At 37.9% G+C, this 24,085-nt stretch overlaps 1 protein-coding gene and 1 long non-coding RNA gene across 3 annotated transcripts in view; one reads left to right on the top strand and one right to left on the bottom strand.

The window, feature by feature from the left end:
• Positions 1-4,873, top strand: part of MTAP (methylthioadenosine phosphorylase) — a 46,344-nt gene extending 41,471 nt beyond the window's left edge. Inside the window, exons 7-8 of the mRNA XM_029920876.1 lie at positions 1,211-1,333; positions 3,913-4,873. Coding sequence (XP_029776736.1) covers positions 1,211-1,333; positions 3,913-3,951 — 162 coding nt within the window. The 3' untranslated portion in view covers positions 3,952-4,873. The remainder of the gene's footprint in view (positions 1-1,210; positions 1,334-3,912) is intronic.
• Positions 4,874-5,093: 220 nt separating this feature from the next.
• On the bottom strand, positions 5,094-22,728 carry LOC115276350. Of its 2 annotated transcripts, XR_003901895.1 has the most exons (6): positions 22,646-22,728; positions 21,795-21,870; positions 20,952-21,028; positions 18,522-18,547; positions 7,669-7,709; positions 5,094-5,898 (listed from the first exon to the last, which is right to left on the bottom strand). It is a non-coding gene; the product is annotated as an uncharacterized LOC115276350 (long non-coding RNA). The 2 variants fall into 2 exon arrangements; XR_003901896.1 differs by lacking the exon at positions 20,952-21,028.
• Between the last annotated feature and the right edge of the window lie 1,357 nt (positions 22,729-24,085).

Here is a 24,085-nt window from a genome sequence, read left to right as displayed (position 1 = left end):
TATCCATTTTACATTCACAATACTCAACTTCCTTATGAAGCAATTTCAGTCATATACAACAAAAGTAGACAATAGTATGAGCTTTTTAAAATCAACACCAAGCTTCATCTATGAACTTACAAACTTAATGGCCAATCATATTTCATCTATACTCTGATCCATAATTTTACCCATGAACACCTAACATAACCACATATCATTATTTCCAACAATTTCTTAATCTTTCGAGGCAGAGTTCATGTTCCTAGTGATCTCTGATATCACAATTATGTACTTCCAAGTGTTCTGAAAAGAAACCAGGTCATTTGACCTAGAGAGTTTCCCACAGTCTGGATGACTGAAATCATCTCCTTGGGGTAGTTTGACAGATTTCCCTGTCCTCTTTATTATTTTCTGTAAATTGACCGCTGGTTCTAGAGATCTGATCCAGTTTGGGTGTCAGATGTAGTATTTAGTTTTTCCATCAGGAAGCTCACTAAAGTGGACTATTTATTTGGTTTGGGATTCTTTTGTTGTTTCTGTGACATAGCAGACCATAATTAATTAGTTGGGAGTTGTAAAAATGATACTCTGTATCGAGCGTTTCTCTTTATTAGCTTGAAGACATCTCTAAAGGGACATGTGCTGGAGCATCTGGGTGGCTCATGGCTCAGTCTGTTAAGTGTCAGACTTAGGCTCAGGTCATGGTCTTGTGGTTCGTGAGTTGAAGCCCCTACATCCAGCTCTGGGCTGACAGCCTAGAGCCTGGAGTCTGCTTCAAATTCTCTGTGTCCCTTTCTCTCTGCCCCTCCCCCACTCATGCTCTCTTTCTTTCTCTCAAAAAATGAATAAACATTTAAACAAAAAAAAATTAAGAGAAATGTGCTTATCTTCTGATTGGCTAGCCATAGTTTTAAGACTAGAATCCATTTTAGTGTGGATGTGAGGAGAATTAGCCTCATCTTTCTAGACCATGCTACCACATTATACTTCTGAGATGGTTTCTCAGACATCACATTCAGAACCAGTGGTGCTTTACAGAGATGTCATTAGGTTTCTCCAAGACCTCCCCCCTGATGTAAGACTGTCTTGAAATATGCAGAGCTAGTGCTCAGGGGATTGGAATTAGAGTAAACTGACTTCGCAGATCAGGTAGGAACTCAGGAAAATGGTCTGTGAAAAGCAGTGGAATTGTAAATTGCTAGTAACATCCTGTGCTGTTGTTTCTCAGGTTTCAGTGGACCGGGTCTTAAAGACCCTGAAAGAAAATGCCAATAAAGCGAAAAGTTTACTCCTCACTACCATACCTCAGATAGGGTCCATGGAATGGTCAGAAACCCTCCAGAACCTGAAGGTAAGTATCCTCAGCCATCTGCAAGCAGACCCTTCCATAGACCTTCAGCTGCCTTTTCCCTTATTTTCACTCCACCTTGGTTTAGCTCATCATATATTTTATACTAGTCTAGAAGTTCTCTACAAGTTTTCACACTCTTTACTACCATACGAAAATTGAGTAGTTTTATATTTTGGCTAATGATGCAAGACTGTTGAACGTTGAGGTGGTGAGAGTTTTATGATCTAGTCCACCAGGTTCTTAACATTGTCCTGCTTTGCAGGGTATCAGTAAGTCATACTTGAGCAGATTGGTAGTGCTTATTCTGCACGTGGCTTACATTGTTGACAAAACTGCTGTTTGGCAGATCCATGGAAAGTTTAAAGCCAAAACACTAACATAGCATTACCAAAATGGTGCCAAGGAATGTCTACATAGGGTTGATGCTGTATCAGACTAAGAAAGTGATTAATGATAGACATGGGATGGGTTGTAGATTGGTAGCTTTTCAACTCTAGTAGTAATTCCCAGAATATAATTTAAACAGACTGCTACACTCAAAGACTCATGATTTTTATTTGGGCATTTTGTGACTCTCGTTTAACCACACTGGATAAGGAATTGCCTCAAACTGATTGGATATTACATTCCCCTAGTATCCAGGGAAGGTAACTAGAGTGTCCCTAAGGCCCAGAACAGAATGCACCTTTGGCCCTTGGATCTTATGACAGGTAGTTGAGAGAAGATTTGAAAAGTTGATAAAAGCCTTCCCTCCCTGAACTGCTACCAGAAAGGAGCCTGGAATGAGAGCCACCATTTTAGTGTGATGAAAACACCGCGTGGTGGTCAATAAGTGACAGTTGTTGAGCATGGAGGAGCCACGATTTACAGTGGATGCTGACTGCAGGGTGCAAGTGCTCCAGCACTGCCGATTTCAAGCTATCCACCCAGAGCCACTGATCCGCAGAGCTGGTTCTTGCAGACAGATACAGTAGGGTACACACAGCACACCCTGTAACAAGGTGTCTCTCAGCCTTAAGGACTGATGGAGTCAGGAATACTGGAAGTTGTATTCTATTTTCCCACCTGACTTCAAGTCCATAAGGGACAGGAAATACACGTGTTGGTTTTAAACTGTACCTAGGAGATAAATGTTAAGTGAGTAAATGATAACCTATTTCCCCCATGAAGTGTTTCATCATTATTGAAATATAGGCCGCCCTTACTATAATTATGAAGGACAGGGAAACAAAATAATTTCTAAGAATAGGGAGTGTTAGTCTAAACTAGAAACCGTTAAATTTCCCTGAGTGCGGTGTAGTAGGAGCAGCATAACGTTAGCTTGTCTAAACAAGCACACTATTGATTGTGGGAAATATGACTCATACTTTTGCAGCTGCTGAGGCTCATGTCACCTGCAAAATATGAGTTGTTTTTCTTTTAGGTTTTCCAACTGACCGTATTTTGACCATGGTCTTTTGGATTTGAAGATAATTTCCCAAGCAATAAATTTATTATTATTTTAGCCTCATTTTTAAGTAAAAATGCTTAGAAATTCATGTTCTTTCCTTCTGAGAAGCTTCTGAAAGTATGTAAAAACAGTGTGTTTCTGTATATATGCATTTTTAAAGAGGGTTAATATGTGTAGCTTTCATCAGATTCTAAAGAAAGAAATTAATCATCAGATTCAGAAGAAAGAAAATGAAGAATTGCTGCTCTAGACAAAACTAAGAATCATGGCCTCCATTCCGTCACATTAAGGGACACTTTAACCAATAACCCCTTATTTCTAGGGCTTTGGGGTAGCATGTTCAGCCCTCTCTACACTAAAGTGTGTATCATCTGATTGCTCATTCATTTCAGAAACACTTAGTGAGCAACCACTATGTGTCCAGTTATGGTTTATACATAAGACTTGCTGTGATGAAGATCCTATTCTATCTGGAGATACTAATAACTAAAGTTTCAAGGATTTTTTTCCAGTGGGATAAGGTGAATGACAGAGATTGCATTAATATTAATCCAGGCTAGAGGTTGGTGCACAGAAATGTGTCCTAGTGGATCTGAAAGGGAATAGAGATCTGAGAGAATCTGAATGGCCTTCTTGAAATAAACACACTAGGAAAGGGAAAGGGAAAGGGAAAGGGAAAGAGAAAGGGAAAGGAAAGGGAGGAGCAAAGAGTTACAAGCTGTCTCAAGTCCCACCTCTGGCGGTTGTTTTTAAGCTTTGGTGAACATGAGAATTTTCTGAGAAGTGTACTCCATGAGTCCTCACTCTCTAAATTAGAATCAAAATCTAGTTTGGGGCACCTGGGTGGCTCAGTTGGTTAAGTGCCTGTCTTTGGCTCTGGTCACAATCTCCAGGTCTGTGAATCAAGCCCTGTGTTAGACCCTGTGCTTCAGATCCTGTCTCTCCTTCTCCTTCTGCCCTTCCCCCTCTTTGTGCTCTGGCTCTTTCTCTCTCTCAAAAATAAACATTAAAATCAAAATCTGGTTTGTAATAAGTATTCCAGGTTCTTAGGATTATTCTGATTCTAAGAATCACTACCTACAGCAAGTGCTTGGTTAACTGTAATCTATGCCTGCTTTCTTCCTTTTAGAATACAGCCCAGTTTTCTGTTTTATTACCAAGACATTAAAATAGCATGGCTGCCTAGAAGACCAGAAGACTTTCATTTGGGAAATTTCTGCTTAACTTGGAAAAAAACATGGAAAGACATGCAGCTCTCATCCCCCTGCCTGCTAAGGAAGAACATGACAAGACATGCACATATCAGAGATGCCTTCTAGGAGGTTTGGAGTGCTTCAGAAAACAGAAGGAAAGCAACTCACCAGTAAATATGGAAAAATTCTTATACTTTAGGAAAAAAGACAAGACCCCATTTACCCTTCCACCAATAAATTTGTAATAATAAAGGGTGGGAGGTAACATCCAGTTTCCCATGTTACCAAGGAACTATGAAGAAGAACTAGAATTCTTGGGCTATTTGTTAGTGTAACTGAAAATTCATACAGTCTTTCTGGAGGGCAGTTTGGTAAAATATATCAAAGGTCTTAAAAATACACTTTGTGCTGGTTACTCTACTCCTAGGACTTTATCTTTAAAAAATTATCAGATACAAAGAATTATGTACAAAGGAGGATGTCTAATATAGTTTTAGTTATAATAACAAATGTAAAACAGTCTGAATATCCAACAGTTGGAGATAAATTTTTACCTAGCTCTAATTAGACTATGAAGCAACCAACTGAAGATCATGTTTTCACATATTTAATGTCCTAAAGAAAATGACTGCTCTATCATATGAAATGACAAAAGGATATGTGTAAGCATTTTACATTGCTAATTTTGTCTTTAAATTCTTTTTGATGTGCAAAAAGACTAGAAATGAATATATAATCTTTTGTTACTGTATATGGGGGAGGGACACAATTGTAATTTTATTTTTCTGTATCTTCACATTTTTCTACAGTGAATATAATCAAATGGTAAAGCTGTCTTAAAAATAAATAAAAAAGACTCAGTTCTTGAAAACACAAATGTAATGATACAAAATTTAAGATGGTAATTCTAAGAAGAGTTCTGTTTGAGTTCCGTCTTCATTTTGTCAAGAAGAGGATTGTGTGGGGAGCCTGGGTGACTCAGTCAGTTAAGTGTCTGGCTTCGGCTCAGGTCATGATCTCACGGTTCGTGGGTTCAAGTCCCGTGTTGGGCTCTGTGCTGGCAGCCTGGAGCCTGTCTTCGGATTCTGTATCTTCCTCTCTCTCTGATCCTCCCCTGCTCACGCTGTCTCTCTCTCTCAAAAATAAATAAAAACAGTAAAAAAATTTTTTTAAGAAAAAAAAAAAGAGGATCGTGAATGACTAGTCAGAACGCTATTTGGGCTTGCCACAACTTGAGAGAAGCTGGGTGTTTAATACTGAGATAGTCTTAAACTATGTAAGAGACTATATACACACATGATAGTGTGTCAGGTATTGTTAAAATTAATTTTTGATCTTTTTTTTCTACATTTTATAAGTTGAATTATTTTACATGCATTGGTGGTTTGGATTTTTTCATAAAATAGAAGCTTGCTTCTTACACTGCTTTTTGTTGTTAATTTTATAGGAGTGTGTTTTGTTTTCTATCACAGGGAGATATTTTTTTCCTCAGAATTATTACTTTTCACTGTGGTCTGTTACTGGGTCCTTTAGTGATACATCCTGTCTGTTTAGAGTCTGTGTTAGAGTCCATGTGTTTGTCTCTAGAAGATTGTCTTCAAGATAAGCTGCTAACTATAAACAATAAAATAAACCAGTTACCCCCCAGCATTAAAACGTGGAGTTGTTTGGGTTACATGTGATGATGACTCTCTCATTCTCTAATGCAATGATTCAACTCCGGTTATGCATTAGAGATGCACAGATGACAATGAATCTGACCCACGGTTCTCTGGGTACATAACCCCTGATTTCACTACTCTGTGATACTATATCTTCCTTTCCTTCATTCTTAGTAGATGTCCGAGGATATCAAGGCAAAAACGTGGACATTTTTCTTGCTGCCTTCAGAAAGTACAGGTCTCCCCAACGACTTTCTGTCCCTAGAAATATAAGGCAAGCCAATATGTAATTTTAAATCTAGGAGTCACAATTTTAAAAATGCAATTAATAATATATTTAATCCAAAATATGTCAACATTAATCAATAGCATAAAATAAAAAAATTTTACACATCTTTTGCAAATACTAAATATTTGGAATCAGGTATGTATTTTACACTTCACAGTACATCTCAAATCGGATGTTAAATTTTCACTAGAAATAATTTGATGTTATCAAATTTTATAAATTTTACTATGAAAAAGTAGATCCACATACCCATCATTGCAAGTATACTGAAACATATCGACTTTTAAATTTAAGTTATATACAAATATTATAAATACAGTTTCTCAGTCAAGTAAATTTATTTCAAGTGTTCAACAACCATGTGTATCTAATGGCTGCCATATCAGAGCAGCTCTTAGACTTCAGAGATGCTGGATCCCTCTCTTATCCCGTGTTGTCTCTCCACCTGAGTCTGCTCCACCACCATCCTCCTCCATCTGCCTCAGTGGCTGGCTGTCCTCCTCCTGTGTTCCCCAAACACCCTGTTCTATTCTAGTACTTGTCACATTGTACTATAATTGCCTGAGTGTCCAATTAGCATAGTGACTAACACACAAGCATTACTACATATATTCGTTAAATGTATAAACCCATGATGCTTCTGCCTATTGAAATTTTAGTGATGCTTCCATTTCCATTTCCAGTCACTTCTCCCTAAAACTATAGAGTCTGGCTCCTTGTTATCAGTTCAATTCAGGATAAGGATCATAGTGTCCTGGCATGGCAGAAACCAAAAGTCCATGTTTTCCAAGAAGGGAAAGAATATATTTACAGCTATTATGTTGGTGCCTTAATATTACTAGAGCTCTCTACTCAGTCTCTTCTATTTTGCCCATTTATGTCCTCTTGTTATCTTAGCAGGGGTAGGGGGTGAATCAGGGTTTAATACAGTTGAAAAATACTTAGGATGGAGGGAATTAGGAATTCTGGGTATTGAATTTTGAGTTGACAAAAATACATACATATAATTTATTCTGTTGCCTTGACAATTACACATTTCTCTTCATCTTATCATGTAATCTGCCTTCCCAGGGTGATTGTAGGTTTCTATAAATTATGGATTGATTTAGGTGCAGTTCCCAAGGTGCCCATGTGTTACATTTAATGAGCAACAAACAGGGGCGCCTGAGTGGCTCAGTCGGTTAAGCGTCTGACCTTGGCTCAGGTCATGATCTCACAGTTCTTGGGTTCAAGCCCTGCATTGGGCTCTGTGCTGACAGCTAGCTCAGAGCCTGGAGCCTGTCTTCAGATTCTGTGTCTCCCTCTCTCTCTGCCCCTCCCCTGCTTATGCTGTCTCTCTCTCTCTCTCTCTCTCTCTCAAATAAATAAAACCAGTAATGAGCAATAAATAAAAAGTTGTTGGTTTTACCTCAATCAGTAGTTTAAACTGGACACACACATAAATTGAACAGCTTGTGATATCAATAGGATCCTGAGAAAATTATTTTTTAAAAACTGCAGACACTGAAATACCTTAAGTGTTTCAGAATTAAGCATTTAACTGAAAAAGAGATGTGTACTTGATTTCATAGGTATTTTATAGCAGAGCACATTTTTTTCAGAATAAAAACAAAATATATGTGATTATTTCATTTAGGGAAAATTAACAGGAAATGTCAGTGTTTTCAGATGATCCCTTCAGCTTTATAGATGATTCAGGTTTAAAGAGTCTACACATCAGAATGTGATGATGCATTTGTTACCTGCTCTTTTTGACCTCATTTTAGATTACAAACTTCTTTCCCTGTAAGAATCAAGATTACCAGGTTAAAGCAGTAATAGAAAAATCAATTCTAAATGTATAAGGGAATACAAAGAACAGTAATGAACCCTTATTACCTGGCTTCAAGAATTATCATCTAGCCTATATGCTTCTTCTATACTACACGCCTCCCATATTTTGAAGCATTTTACAAACATAATATAATTTCAACCACATGTATTTCAGTTTACATCTGAAAGATAACGGCTTTTAAGATAGCCACAATGCCATTAGCACACATTTGAAAGTAAATTAAAATTCCTCAGTGACATCAAATATGCATTGAATATCCAAAAGTTCACATATCTCCTGAAGGCTATATATATTCTTTATTTGAATCAGGATCCAGTTAAATTCCACACATAGCAATCGGTTGATATGTATTTGATGTTCCTTTTAATCTCTGAGTTCACTCTTTCTTGCTGGCTCTTTTGCTCTCCCTTTGTCTCCCTCCCCATCTTTCATGTGTTCTCTCCTATACTCTCTCCTTACAGTTTACTTGGTGAGGAAACCCTGCTGTTTGTCCTGGAGAGTTTCATATAATCCAGATTCTACTAACTCCATCTCCATAGGACATAATCCTTGGTCTTCTGATTTCCTCTCAGTTGATTAGTTGGATCTAGATAGTTTTTTTTTTTCCCCCAAGGCTACTTCAGAGGAAGTGATATGTTCTTTCATTAGGAGGCACTTAATGTCTCATCTCTCTTGGATGTTAATAGCCATCAGCTTTTAATGCCTCTACCCATTAATTTATTTTTTAAATTTCTTTAGAGAGTGCATGATTAGGGAAGAGGTGCAGAGGAAGGGAGAGACCTAGGCAAAGTGAGAATCTTTTTTTAAAAAAGTTTTTATTGTCAAATTGGTTTCTATATAACACCCAGTGTTCATCCCAACAAGTGCCCTCCTCAATGCCCATCATTCACTTTCCCCTCTCCCACACCCCCCCATCAATCCTGTTTGTTCTCTGTATTTAAGAGTCTCTTATGGTTTGCCTCCCTCCCTCTCTGTAGCTTTCTGCCCCCTTCCCTTCCCCCATAGTTTTCTGTTAAGTTTCTCAAGATCCACATATGAGTGAAAACATGGTATCTGTCTTTCTCTGACTGGCTTATTTCATTTAGCATAATTCCCTCCAGTTCCATCCATGTTGCAGCAAATGGCCAGATTTCATTCTTTGAGAGAGAGAATCTTTTTTAAAAAATTATTTTTATATAGTTTATTACCAAGTTGGTTTCCATATAACACCCAGTGCTCTTCTCCTCAAGTGCCCCTCTCCATGACCATCACCTCCCTTCCCCCTTCCCCCTCCCTCTTCAGCCCTCAGTTTGTTCTCAGCATTCAAAAGTCAAGAGAGAGAGAATCTTAAGCAGGCTCCACTGCTCAGTGCAGTCAGACATGGGGCTCGATCCCATGACCTTGGGATCATGACCTGAGCCAAAATCAAGAGTCAAGTTGGATGGCTCAACCAACTGAGTGATCCAGACACTCTATCTATCCATTAATTTAATATGAGTTGCAAAAAAACACAAATTCCAATTAAAAATTACCTCCATTTAAACCCATGAAAAGTAAGGTGACAGCCTCCCTGTTTAAATTAAGGTTTAAAATATCTTAATATATATAAAGAGCAATTTCATAAAATTTAAGTCATTCATGGCAAACAAACTTATTAAACAATAAATTCCTTAGAATTTAAGAACGGATCATATATATATATATATAGGATAAAAGGTTAGAAACAAAGACATAGGAAGAGAAAATATAAGAAATCAATGAGACTATCTTAAATACTAGGCAGATTTTTAAAATACAGTTTATTGTCAAGTTGGTTTCCATATAACACCCTGTAGGCATATTTCTTAAAGTACTAAATAGTACTGAAGGTAATTTAAAATATAAAATTTTAGTAAGTAAAATAATTCAATAAAATTGAATTAAATGTAATTAAATACTCAAAATCAAAAACTCAAAAGAATAACTCAGAATATTAAGAGTTGGAGATAAAATTGGTTAGATGGATTATGAACTAGAGAAAATAAACTCAGAACATACAGAGAAATAGGGGCACCTGGCTGGCACAGTCGGTATAGCATGGCACTCCTGATCTCAGGGTTGTGAGTTGAATTCAAGCCCCATGTTGGGTGTAGAGCTCACACACAGAAAAGAATACAACTGAGATGGGAAAATATGACAGCTTGAAATGTAAACCATAGCAGAAGTTCCAATGTAAATCTTACTGAAGAGAATACATGTTCCAGAAAGAGGAAATAAAGATGGGCAGCATTCCTCAGACTCTCAGCATGACAGCCTGAAGAACTCTGTGGACTCACTCACCAGCAAACCCAGTGAAAACTATTTTAAAACGACCAGCTAAAATCACTCAGTATGGCTGATGAACACACATCTGAATAAACACACATGCAAGAGAATTTATTAAAATGTAGGGGGAACCATGACGGTCTGTGGTATTTGAACTGAGAAATCTGCTTACCCCTTCCTCCCAACTCAGCAAAATGTAAACTTTAGGCTGGCACAGGCAAGAGCACAGAGTTTCATCTCCCCTAGTTCCCAAATGGAGAGCTATCACCCCAGGAGGGGCAGGAAGTCAATATTTCTCATCCTGTCCCCACCTATCTGCTTCTGAGGCTAAGTTATAGGCAAGTGTAGGTGAGAGGTGGAGATTTTCTTCTTCTACCCAGTCCCTATGGAGCTCTACCCTGGGTATGGTGTTGCTGAGAATACTGGGACCCCAATCATCTTTCCACCAGCCTGGTGACTACATGCTGGGAGAATCAAGCAAAAATAAAAGCTGAAGATACTGCCCACCCCCACCCCTAACAACCACCACAGAACACTCAGCTCCTAAACTGAAAATGTCATTGAAAGAGAAGCTTGCCATTGTCCTCATTTCCACTTCCATAGTCATAACCCTAAGACTCTGCCTGGACGGAGAGTAAGCAATAAACCTTTTCCTAAAGGAACTGACTTTATTGCAAGAGTGGGGAAGTTCAAGCCTAAGGGTGCCCCCCAAACTACTTTCACTATTAGTGAAACAAGTACTGAAGGGCAATTAGGATGATATTGGTAGAATCATTGGGCATATAAGCTAAACTGTAGGTCAGCTAGTATGCAGGAGAGAACCTGGAAGAACATGGCTACTGGGAAGTGTCTAGGTCAGAACAAATATTAATAACTGACTTGCAGAACTATCCCTTCAAAGAAGTCTGAATTTCTTTGGTTTAGCCATAAAGAAATCACCCAGCAATTAGTAGTGTTTAACAGCTGGGTATGATGAGGAAAAGAGACAACCAAAGAGAACCTTGAAAGAAAACACTGTTAACTGTGACTGTGCACATAACCCAAGGATATGTTCCCTGAAGAGCAATATCAGAAGCTTATCAATGCAAGAGACAAATAGACTATTAAAATAATGGTACTAAATAAACAAGCAAATAACAAGCACCAGAGGGGAGGCACCAGTACCCAGAGTTGCCATAATACATTACCTAAAATCTCCAGATTCCAATAAAAATGATTAGTCATGCAAGGAAACAGGAAAGTATGACCCACACCCTGGGGAGGCAGGGGAGGCAGACAACAGAAACTGCCTAACTGCCTATAGAGCAACCAGATGTCAAATTTAACAAAGTCTTCAAAGTAGGCATTATAAACATATTCAAAGAACTAAAGGGAGCCATGACTAAAGTGTTAAAAAGGAAAGATGAACAAACATGTTGCAGCATACACAGAATATCAATAAAGAGACCGGAATTATAAAAAAAGAACCACATGGACATTCTAGACTAGAAAAGTACAATGACTAAAGTGAAAAATTCATTGAAGAGGCTCAACAGTAGGTGTGATTAAGAAATAATTGGTAGTGGGGCCCTGAATGGCTTAGTCAGTTGAGTGTCCAACTCCTGATCTCTACTCAGGTCATGATCTCATGATTCCTGAGATAGAGCCCCTGCATCAGGCTCTGAGCTGCTTGGAAATCTCTCTCCCTCTCTTTCTCCCCCTACCCCATTCATGCTCACTCTCTCAAAACAAATTAATTAAATTTAAAAAAAGAAATAGTTAGCAAATGTGAATAAAAATAATAGAGATTATGAAACCTGAAGAGCAGAGAGAGAAAAGAATGAAGAAAAATGAAGAGAGCTTCAGAGAAATATGGACACTATTAAGTGCAGCAGGGTTTGAAGAAATAATGGCTGAACAACATCTCAAATTTACTGAAAAACAATAATCTACACATACAGGAAGCTCAACAAACTCCAGGTAGGAAAATACAAAGATCCACAAATAAAAACATCATAGTAGAAATTCTCAAAGAACCATAGGTGCCTGGATAGCTCAGTGGGTTAAGCACTGATTCTTGATTTTGGCTCAAGTCATGATCTCATGGTTTGTGAGTTTGAGCTCTGTACTGACAGTAAGAAAACTCATCCTCTCTCTCATCATCTCTCTCTCTCCCTGTCTGTCCCTCCCCTGTTCTCTCTCTCTCTCAAAATAAATAAACTTAAAAAAAAATTCTGAAAGAGCCAAACACAGGGAGAAAATTGACAGGAGTAAGAAAAAGATGACTCATCATTAGCAAGGGAACCTCAAAGTTATTAAAATATAACATCTGCAACAGAAACAATGGAGACCAGAAAATGATGGAATAATATATTTGAAGTGCTCAAAGTAAGAAACTGTTAAGAATCCTATATTCAGCAAATCTATCTTTAAAAAATAAAAGTAAATGAAAGATACTCCCAGATGAACAAAGAGAATCCGTTGTTAGCAGACCATCCTTACAAGAAATTCTAAAGGAAGTTAGTCAGACTGAAAATAAGTGACCCCCCAGTAGTAATTAAATTCTTATGAAAAAAACAAAGAGCACTGGTAATTATATCATAAAAAAAGACAACATAAATTCATTTTTCTCTTTTCTTCCCTTACCCAACTTAAAAAGCAACTGTATAAGTCAATATGTACATAATATATTCTCACACCTATAATACATATAAATGTAATATGTTTGCTAATAACAGCACAAAAGGTAAGGGGTGGGCACAGTTATATTGGGATAAGGAAATAACTCCAAATGGTAACCTGATTCTGCAAGACTAAATAAAGAGAATCATAAATGATAAATAAGAATGTTAATATAACAAAAACTATAAATATGTACTTGCTCTACTTGTAACTAATCTAAAAGATATAAAATTATATATAATTACCATCATGCATTGGGTTTGTAACACGTATAAATGTAATATGTATACCAATAATAACAGAAAACAGAGAAAAGGGAATGGAGCTATTTTACAGTAATGTTTAGAAATCTCACTGGAATTAAATAAATAGAGTTGATTCTGATAAGTTATGATGTATATCATAAGCCTAGAACAATCAGTAAGAAAGTTACTCAAAAAATATATATTATATGGTAAGCACCAGAGGTTGTATAGAAGTGATGAATCATTATATTATACGCCTGAAATTAATATTACACTACACTTTAACTGTAATGTAAATAAAAACTGAGAAAATATAGTATAAAGACTTAAAAATTAAAATGGTACATTAGATAATATTATTTTATTTATTTTATTTTTTATGTTTTTATTATTATTTTTTATGTCTTTTATTTATTTTTGAGAGACAGAGAGAGAGAGAGCTGGAGCAGGGGAGGGTCAGAGAGAGAGGGAGATACAGAATCTGAAGCAGGCTCCAGGCTCTGTGCTAGCTGTCAGCACAGAGCCCGACACGGGGCTCGAACCCACGAACCGTGAGATCATGACCTGAGCCGAAGCCAGACGCTTAACCGCTTAACCAACTGAGCCACCCAGGCACCCCAGATAATATTATTTTAATGCAAAAGAGAGCTGTAAAGAAGAAATAAAGCAACTAAAAAGACATTTAAAAAAACAAAGAAAAAGGCAGATATAAATCCAAATATATCAAGAATAACATTAAATGCGACTAAATAATTTGATTAAAAGGCAGAGATTATCATACTGGTTTAAAGATCTACTCTATGCTGTCTATAGGACACACATTTTAGGTTCAAAATACAGACTTCAGCAAATGAACGGAAAGGGGTGTATGATGCAAACGACAACAAGAAAGTTGGAGTGGCTATAATGTCAGAAAAAAACAGACTAAAAATGTTCTGGGGGTGGCTCAGGTGGTTGAGCGTCTGACTTCAGCTCTGGTCATGATCTCATGGTTTGTGACTTCAAGCCCTGTGGCAGGCTATGTGCTAACAGCCTGGGGCCTTGGGGCTCGCTTTGAGTTATGTCTCTTTCTCTCTGCACTTCCCCTGCTCATGCTCTGTCTCTTTCTCTCTCTCTGAAAATCAAATGAACATTAAAAATGTTCTAGAGGGATAGGTGCGATAAGTGAAGGGGAAAAAAGAGTACACTTATCATGATGAGCCCTGAGTAATGTATAGAATTGTTGAATCACTACATTGTATACCTAAAACTAATATAACATTGCATGTTAACTATACTGGAATTAAAATAAAAAACCTAATAAAAAGTGTTGCTAGAGATAAAAAGGGACATTTTATAATGACAAAAAAAAGTCACCCTGCGAAGAAGATACTACAATTATAAACATATATGCACCGAATAAGAGGACAGGAAAATACATAAAACAAAACAGAGAAATGGAGGGAGAAACTGACAAGTCAACAATAATAGTTGAGGATTTCAATACCCCACTTCCAATAATGGATAGAAAAACTAAACAAGCCAGAAGATCAACAATGAAACAGAAGACTTGGGCAACACTATAAATCAACCATTTATACAGTGGTCCTAAAACAGGAACAGAATACATACATATGAGCTAATCTCCAGAATAGATCATAGACCATAATACAAAACTCAGTGAATTTAAAGTATAGAAGATAGAAATAATTAAAGGATTGTTTTAATAAAGTATACAGAATAGAAGTCATTAAAAAATTAAAAGGATAGAAATAATATAAAAATGTTTTTCAACATTAGGAATCAACAGCAGACAGAAAACTGAAAACTTTAGAAATACATAGATATCAAACAACATACTTCTAAATAATCAATGGGTCAAAGAAAAACTCAAAAGGGAACTTAGAACATCTCAAAAACATCTCAAAGTTGAGATGAATAAAAATGGAGACACACACCAAAACTTAAGGGATGTAGGAAAAGCAGTGTTCACAGAAATATCTGAAGAAGAAAGATCCTAAACCAATAACTTAACCTCCTGCTTTGTTTTTGTCTTTTTCCCCCCTCCCTCTTTAAAATACTGGAAAAAGAAGAGCAAAATAAACCTAAACCAAAATGAGGAAAAGAAATAGCAGATCAGAGTGAAAATTAATTTTAAAAAATAGAAAAAATATAGAAAATCCATTAAAAAGCCAATTTTCTTAAAGAACAACAATTGATGGAACTTTAGCTTGATTAATGAAGACAAAAGAGATGGCAAACTGCTGGAATTAGAAATGACAGAAGAAGAGCACCTGGGTGGCTCAGTTGGTGGGGCGTCCAACTTCGGCTCAGGTCATGATCTCACAGCTTGTGGGTCTGAGCCCCGTGCAGGGCTCTGTGCTGACAGATCAGAGCCTTGAGCCTGCTTCGGATTCTGTGTCTCCCTCTCTCTCTGCCCCTCCCCTGCTCATGCTCTGTCTTTCTCTCAAAAATAAATAAACATTTAAAAAGAGAGAGAGAGACACTCCTGTTCTTGTAAAAATAAAAAGGATTATAAAAGGGTACTATGAGCAACTGTATGCCAGCAAATTAGATAGCTTAAATAAAGTAGGCAAAGTCCTGGAAACACACAAATTTCCAAAATGACTCAAGAAGAAAAAGACAATCTGAACAGACCTACAATAAGAGATTAAATTAATAACAAAAACACTATCCACAGTGATTATTTCAGTAGATACAGAGAAAACATTTGACAAAATTCAACATCCTTTCATGATAAAACTGTCAATAAAGTAGGAATTGAAAGAAATTACCTCAACATAATAATGACCATATACGAAAAGCCTACAATTAACATCATACTGAATAGTGAAAAATGGAAAGTTGATCCTGAAACTGAAAAATCAACAAGAAAGCCTATTCTTTCCACTTCAATTCAACGTAGTACTGGAAGTCTCAGCCACTGTAATTAGATAAGAAAATAAAATAAAAAGCATCCAAATTAGAAAGAAAGAAGTAAAATTATCTTTGCAGATGTCACAATCTTACATGTAGAAAATTCTAAAGACTTAAAAAACATATTAGAGCTAATACATTAATTCAGAAAAGTGATATAATACAGTCAATATGGAAAAATCAATTGTGTTTCTATACACTAACAATGAACTACGCAGAAATACAAGTTCCATTTGCAATAGCATCAAAAATAATAAAATTCTTTGAAATAAACTTAATGAGGTGAAAGAGTTGTATACCAAATACTTCAAAACACTGATAAATGAGGGGTGACTGGCTGGCTCAGCCAGTAGAGCATGCAGCCCTTGATCTCAGGGCCGTGAGTTTAAGACTCACACTGGGCATGGAGCTACTTAAAAAAGTTGATAAATGACATTAAAGAAGACATAAGTTAATGGAAAGACATCCTATGTTCATGGATTAGAAAAACTGATATTATCAAAATGTCCATGCTACCCAAAGTGATCTACCAATTCAAAGTACCTATCAAAATCCTATGGTTTTTTTTTTAAATAAAAAAAATCCTAAAATTCATATAGACCCACAAAGGACACAGAATAGCCAAACAATCTTGAGAAAGAACAAAGCTAAAGGCATCACAGTCAAATGGGACTGCATCAAACTAAAAAGCTTCTGTACAGGAACGAAAACAATTAGCAGAGTGAAAAGGCAAACTGGGGAATGTGAGAATATATGTGCAAACCATATATCTGATTAAGGGGTTAATATCCAAAATATATAAGGAACTCCTACAGCTCAACAGCAAAAAAATTAAAACTCAACTTAAAAATGAGCTAAGGAGTTGAACAGACATTTCTCTAAAAGAAATATGGCTATCAGGTATATGAAAAATGCTCCAACATCACTAAGCATTAGGGAATGCAAATCAAAACAACAATAAAATATCACTTCACATTTTTCAGGATGACTATTATAAAACCTACTAAAAAAAAACCCTACAAATGTGGGTGAGGATATAGAGAAACTGGAATCCTGTGCACCGTTGGTGGGAATGCAAATGGTGTAACCACTACAGTAAACAGAATGGAGTTTAAGTTTTAAATAAAAATATGATACAGCAATTCCACTTCTGGATATTTATCTAAAAGAACTGAAAGAGAATCTTAAAAAAATATTAACATTCCCATGTTCAATGCTGCACCATTCACAATTGCCAAGATGTGAAAACAACATAAATGTTCATCAACAGATGAATAAAGAAATTGTGGTATACACATACAATGGAAAAGAAACCTTAAAAAAGAAGGAAATTCTGCCATATGCCATATGCAACAACATGAATGAACCTTGAAAACATTACGCTAAGCGGAATAAACCAGTCACAGAAAGACAAAAATTCGGTGATTTCACTTACATGACGTACCTAAAAAGTCAAATTCATAGAATCAAAATATGTTAACTTTGGTTTCCAGGGGTTAGAGAAAGGGGGAAATGTGAATTATTATTTAAAATTTTTTTTAATGTTTATTCATTTTTGAGAGAGAGAGAGAGAGACAGAGCATGAGTGGGGAAGGGCAGAGACAGGAGACACAGAATCCCAAGCAGCCTCGAGGCTCTGAGCTGTTAGCACAGAGCCTGATGCAGGGCTCAAATTCACGAGCCGTGAGATAATGACCTGAGCCAAAGTCAGACACCCAACCAAGCTACCCAAGCACTCTGAAAATGTGAATGATTAATCAACATCCATAAAGTGTCAGTTAAGCAAGATGAGTAAGTTCTAGAGATCTGCTGTACAACATTATACCTATAGTCAACAATACTGTATTGTATAGTTAAAATTTTGTTATGAGGGTGAATCTCATGTTAAATGTTCTTATTAAAATTAAAGTGGTTTTTTTTTAAATTCTAAGATGTGTCTCACTGGGTTATAATGTGTTAACATGGCTACATTCCCTTTTGAGGTTCTAGGGGATAATTTGTTTCTTGCCTTTTCCACTCTCTAGAGGTCACCCACATTCCTTGTTTTATTACATCCTCTTCCTATCCCGAAAGCCAGCAACATCAGGCTGCATCTTTTTCACAGCCCCATCTCTCAGGTTCTCTTTGTTCTGCCTCCTTCTTTTATTTATAAGAATTGTGAGGGGAAGAGCACTGGGTGTTGTATGGGAAACAACTTGACAATAAAATATTGAAAAAAAAAAGAATTGTGATACATTGGGCCCATCTGGATAATCCAAAATAATCGTTCTATAAAAGGCAGACTGAATAATATCCCCCAAAATATCTGAATTTGTGGAACTTATCATGGTTACTTTATATGGAAAAAGGGACTTTTAATGTAATCAAGTATTTTGAAATGAGGAAATAATCCTGGATTATCCGGGTGAGCTCTAAATATAATCACAAGTGTCCTTATAAGAGAGACTGACAGAGATTTGACAGCAGGAAGATGAAGGTGATATGATGACAGAAGCAGAGATTAGAGAGATAGGCTTTGAAGGTAGAAGAGGGGGCTGCAAGTCAAGGAATACAAGTGGCCACTGCACGATGAAAAACAGCAAGGTATAGGACTTTCCACTCAGAGCCTCCAGATAGAATCAGCTCTACATTTTCACTCCAGCCCAGTGACACTTACTTCATTTGGCCTTCTGACTTCCAGAACTGTAAAAGAATAAACTTGGGTTGTTTCAAGTTACTAAATTTATGGTGACTTGTCATAGCAGCAATAGGAAACTAATACATCATCTCGAGGTCTGCTGACTGCCAACCTCAATTCCATCTCCATCCTTAATTTCATTTTGCCTTGTATCATAACATATTCACAGGTTCCAGAGACTGGGACATGGGCATCTTGTGGGGAGGAGCATTATATTGCCTACTACAATTTGACATACACTGAAAATAAATTCCAGGCTGGTAAAATATGTAAATGTCAATAATAACCGAATATATAGGAGAATATACGCATATAATCTTGGGTGTATAAAATACCTTAAACAAGAAAACAAAGTTGTAAGAAAGACATCTTTTTACAAGATTGGTTGGTACATTTGTTTCCATCAAAAAATTTAAATTCTGTAGGTTAAACAATACAATATACAAAGTAACAATACAAGCAACAAGTTGGCAGACAACATTTGTAATGTATATAACCAAGGATTAATAGCCTCAGAGGAAAAAAAAGGAAGAAAAAATATGGGTTTGAATATACTAAACAAATATATGTATAACTATGTTCTTGAGGGCATTTTATACTAGTAAAAACTGAAAACAACTTAAATGTCTACCAATATGGGAATGATTAAATAAATGGCACATTTATCCCTATACTAGGCTACCTGCAGCAATTTAAAAGAATAGGGGAGAATCTTTCTGACCTACAAATGTCTCCAAGACATATTGATATTTTAGCCAGTATATGCTTTACGATGCTATTGAAGGGGGGAAACAACATGCACAAACAAAACCATAAGTCATAAAGGATCTGCCTCACCTTTATGATGGTATCAGCAGTTAACCTCTAGGGAGAAGAGTCGGAGCAGAGGAAAAATACCAGTTTTGTTCTATATTATTTGAATGCAAATACACTTATGTATAAACTGCATAATACTGTTAACAGCACAGACTTTTGTCTTGCTTTTCATGGTATCTAGTGACCCATTTTCCCATTTAGTTAATGAAACCCAAGGCGATAGGACTTACTACTAATGCTAAATCCTGTGCTGGTAAGAAAATAAATTCTTCCTCCTTCAGGCCCAGCTTGATCTTTCTCTGGGAATTATACTGGGGAAACTGAAGGCCTGAGCCAGAGAAGTAAGTGTGTGTGTGTGTGTGTGTGTGTGTGTGTGTGTGTGTGTACACAACTACTTTAATTTATACCCTTTATGTCTAATCCAGACAACTCTGCAAAATAGTCACCCTTGTACTCATTTTACAAATGAGGAAACTAAGGCTTAGATAAGGCCTAACTAACTGAATTACTTACCCTGATGTTTTTCTTCTCTCTTCCGTTTAATGCAATTTTGATAGTTGCAGAATTCTTACGAAATGGCATGTGGTAAGTTCTAGAAAAACTTCCTGCTACCAGTGCTTGGCTTATTTTATTAGTTATTTATCTGTACCAGATAGTTCAAACACTTGTTTTTAAAACTGGAAGCAAATTGTGTTCTGTACAAAATAAATTTCCCTCCACACAGCCCCCAGATACCTACGTCCTTCCCCTGAGGCAACAGTCAACAACAATTTGTGTATCTTTCCAGAAATATTCTATGTATGTACAAATATTTCCAAAATTTAAAGTTGCATTATTTTACACATATTATCCTGTACCATTCTGTTTCCTCAAAATGTATCTTGAAAAAAAACAAAACAATGTATCTTGAAAATCACTACACTTTTGCCAAATCTGCTGCATTCTGTTTAATAGCTTATATTATTAATTTTAGGGAAGCCTCAAAATTTAATTGATCCCTCTCCATTTATGGCCATTGAAATAGTCTTACATCTTTTGTCATTACAAAACTACAGTTACTGTTCTTACACATGGGCCATTCTGCACATGTGCAAATATATCTGCAGAATCATTTCTAGAGGTAGAATTACTCAAAGAGATGTCCCTTTACATTTTTCATTGATACTGCTCATTTTTCTCTGTGGGGGTTATATAATTTTACTCTCCTGCAATATTCATCCATATCCTTTTCAACATTATGGCAATACTTTATACAGGAGGAAAAGAAAGAAAAAGGAAAAGGAAAATTGATCTTATTTACATATACGAGTTACCCAAATTTAGGATTTTTAGCCTTGCTCAGGGGTTGGTAGCCTGTGACAGTACTACCTTCTAACTAAAACTGTGATATCAGTTCCCTTCTCTTCTGGTTTCTACAAGATTGATCTGCTTCATATAGGGTGGACATGGAAATTATTAACTTTGTTCTTCCATATAAAAGACAACTCTGCTTTGGAACTGCTTGGCCCCTGGCAACCCTAGCTCACTTTCTGATGGTACCTCTGGTTCTGTGGTGGACCCCGTGGACAACTGACCTTTCTAAGAACTACTTACTTGTACTTTTTCTGGCAAAAAGAGATACATTCCCCATTTCTCTCTTCCTTCCTTTCATCGGTCTCATCTCAAGGGTCCTTAGAGAAACATTTTGATTATTGTTCAGCTTTATGCGAAGTTATTGTCTCAGCTTCCTATCTATAGAGATTCCTTGATATGTAAAACCAAACCTATTTTGCCTTGCTGTTCCTCCTAACTTAAGAATATGGCAACTAATAAAAATGTTTACATGCTAAATAGCTTTAAAATCATGCAGCAATTTATCGGACTCGGTTACTTCAGAAGCTGGTAGATAGAAGGACCTGAGATTTACTTCTCAGGTTGCTAACTTCAAATCTCATCTGTAGCAACAGTTTTCACACGTGAGCCATTGCCGACCACAACAACAAAAAGCATTCCATTAAATTATTTATAATGAGAGGAACACTATTTCTCTCTCTCCCTTCCTTCCTCCTCACCTCCAATAAAGAAAAAATACTATCACTAGCTTCTTCTAGGTAGACTAATATGCGACGTGTTCTCATTAAAAAATATTTTTGGTGATCTTTACCAAATCAAGAAAGATTGGCTTGGTTGGGGAACAGGTATGGTTTTAGTCTCTTAGTAACTCCCCTCTCCCCCACTTCACGGAAAGGAAGGACCCTCTTAGAGAACGAGAACAAAACATGGTAAGATTGAGGAACACCAACAGCACCTCCTGTTTTGGTATTTTACCTTTGGGATGACGAGTCCTTTACTTCTATTGCCTAGCATACTACCTGGCGTACAACAAGTGCTCAGTGATTATTTATTAATTGAAGACAGAATGGGAAGATTACCTACAGTTAGAATAACTCGCTTTACCTCCTCCTCAGCTCTCCCATTCATTCTTCCAGTAAACAAGAGTGCAAGTAGGCTGTGGGGCAGCTACATTATCCATCTAAATGGAGACAAAGGTTAGGGGTTGATTATTCTCAAAATGTTCATAAATACTTGGAAGGTAACAATCTCAGGCAGTAGCCCGTAGACAGAAAACGTTCTAAGAGTGACTTTCTCAGCCTTGCTCCTTGGCTGCAGCCTCTCTCGAGAAATAGGTCTTTAAGACCAATTTATCTACAGACACAGCTTCGGCAACACCGAATTATTAGGTCCATTATTTGACGAACAGACACTTGGGAATTCAGAAAACTACTAAATCGTTCCAAGACAATTCAAAGAAAAAGCTCAATTCCGGAAAACGTGAGGTCATAATATTCATTTAATAATATAAACGCTTACTTGCTTATTACTTGAACGTTATTGCTTAAATCATGTACGTGAGGCCTGACAGGAGGTGCAAGAGGTGGGGTGCAAGCCCCTCCCGACGGCCCGCGCGGGGCCCAGGGAGGCTCCCGGCAGCTTTCCGCCTCGAGACGCAGCAGCGTCCACTACCGCCTTCCCGGTTCCCAGTTCGCGGGACCTGGGGTGGGCGCCAACCAACCTTGAAAATGCTGCAGTCTAGCAGTGCCCTTTCTATTTTTATCATTATTCCCTACCCCTCACCCCCACACAGCCGACGGCTGGATGACTCGGTCGTTCGGTCCGTTACCAAGGGAAAACCCCAGTTGCGGAGCTGAGCGGCCGTCCCACACGGCTCGGTCCGCCTAGATAATACCCCTCCCTCTGTCTCCTTCCGCCCCCTTTCTCGCACCCTCCCTTTTCTCTTTCTCCCTTACTTTTTCTAACCACTGAAAGCCGGTACCCGTCTCGGCGAAGCACCTGTGCGACCCGCGCCCCACGCGGCGCTTCACTCCCAGATCCCTCCGCGAAGGCGCTGGCGGGCAGGCGTGCGCGCGCTCGGCGTGGGGGGAGACGCGCACGTGGAGCCTCCGCGAACCCGGCGCCCTACGGGGCCCCGGAGGGAAGCGCCGTCTGGGCAGAGGCCCAGGGGTCTCCGATTTGGCGCTAGTACTGTGCCTGAGGCGTTCTCACCACGGCGGAGTCCGCTTGCTAAGGGTAAGAGGGAGACGTGTGTGTGTGTGTGTGTGTGTGTGTGTGTGTGTGTGTGTGTGTGCGTGTGCGTGTGTGTGTGTGCGTGTGCGCGTGTGTGTGTGCGTGTGCGCGCGCGCCCTCGCTCGCTCAGGAGAGTTAAGCAAAGGAGAAGGGCGAGCTCCGACGGTCCAGGAGGGGAGGCGGGTGGATGGGTTGTGCTGGTGTGGAGCGTGAGGAGGAGGGTAAGCGGAAAACATTTGGAGAGGCAGGGCTTAGCGTTCGAACTAGGGAGGTTCAAAGAAATAAATGCTGGAGGACAGATATCCAGATGGTGGGAAGGCCAGGAGTGGGGAACCGAAGCCCTGTCAGGCGGGATGTACCGGGGAAGGAAACTTAGGGTTTCAGAGGCATTTGCGGCCCTTCTACTCAAAAAACAAAAAGTAGAAGTGCACCGGTGCAAACAGCAGGGTAGGAAGCTCCAAGAACCCATCCCTAAACAGAAACACCAAAAATATAAGCGTCAGAATTGACTTTGTGGGAACGCTGGAAAGTAGCCACAGGCTTACAGCAGCCAAGTGAATTCTTGAACAAGAAAAAGATGACTTAAACACAGCATAAAGGGGACATCACTAGCGACATTAAAGGAATAAAAGGGATTATAAGAGAAAACTGTGAATAATGTATGCTGACAAGCCTAAGTAAAATAGAGAATTTCCTAGAAACACACAAACTATGAAAACTGACTCAAGGGGGAGGGGGAGAAAGTGTAAATAGACTTAACAACAAGTAAAGACATTGAATCACTTGTCAAAAACCTCCTGACAAAGAAAAGCCTAGGACCAGATGCCTTCACTAGTGAATTGTATCAAATGTTTAAAGAACAATTAACACCAATTCTTCTCTCTTCTTAGAATAGTGAACACTTCCTAACTCATTCGATGGGGCCAACGTTATCCTGAAGCCAAAACCAGGCAGAAACATTACAAGAAATTAAAGATGAAAAATAAATCCTCAACAAAGTCTTTGCAAACCAAACCCAGCACACCCTGATCAAGTGACATTTATCCTAGGAATGCAAGGGTTTTGGCATACAAAAATGGATCAATATAATATATTAATAGAATGAAGGAAAAACATACAATCATGTTGATGCAGGAAAAGAATTTGGCAAAATCGAACACTCT

This window comes from Suricata suricatta, chromosome 13 (genome assembly GCF_006229205.1).
Source record: "Suricata suricatta isolate VVHF042 chromosome 13, meerkat_22Aug2017_6uvM2_HiC, whole genome shotgun sequence".
Classification (NCBI taxonomy): Eukaryota; Metazoa; Chordata; class Mammalia; order Carnivora; family Herpestidae; genus Suricata; species Suricata suricatta.
The sequence above is the reverse complement of the archived record's forward strand: the minus strand, read 5'-3'. Positions and strand labels throughout refer to the sequence as shown.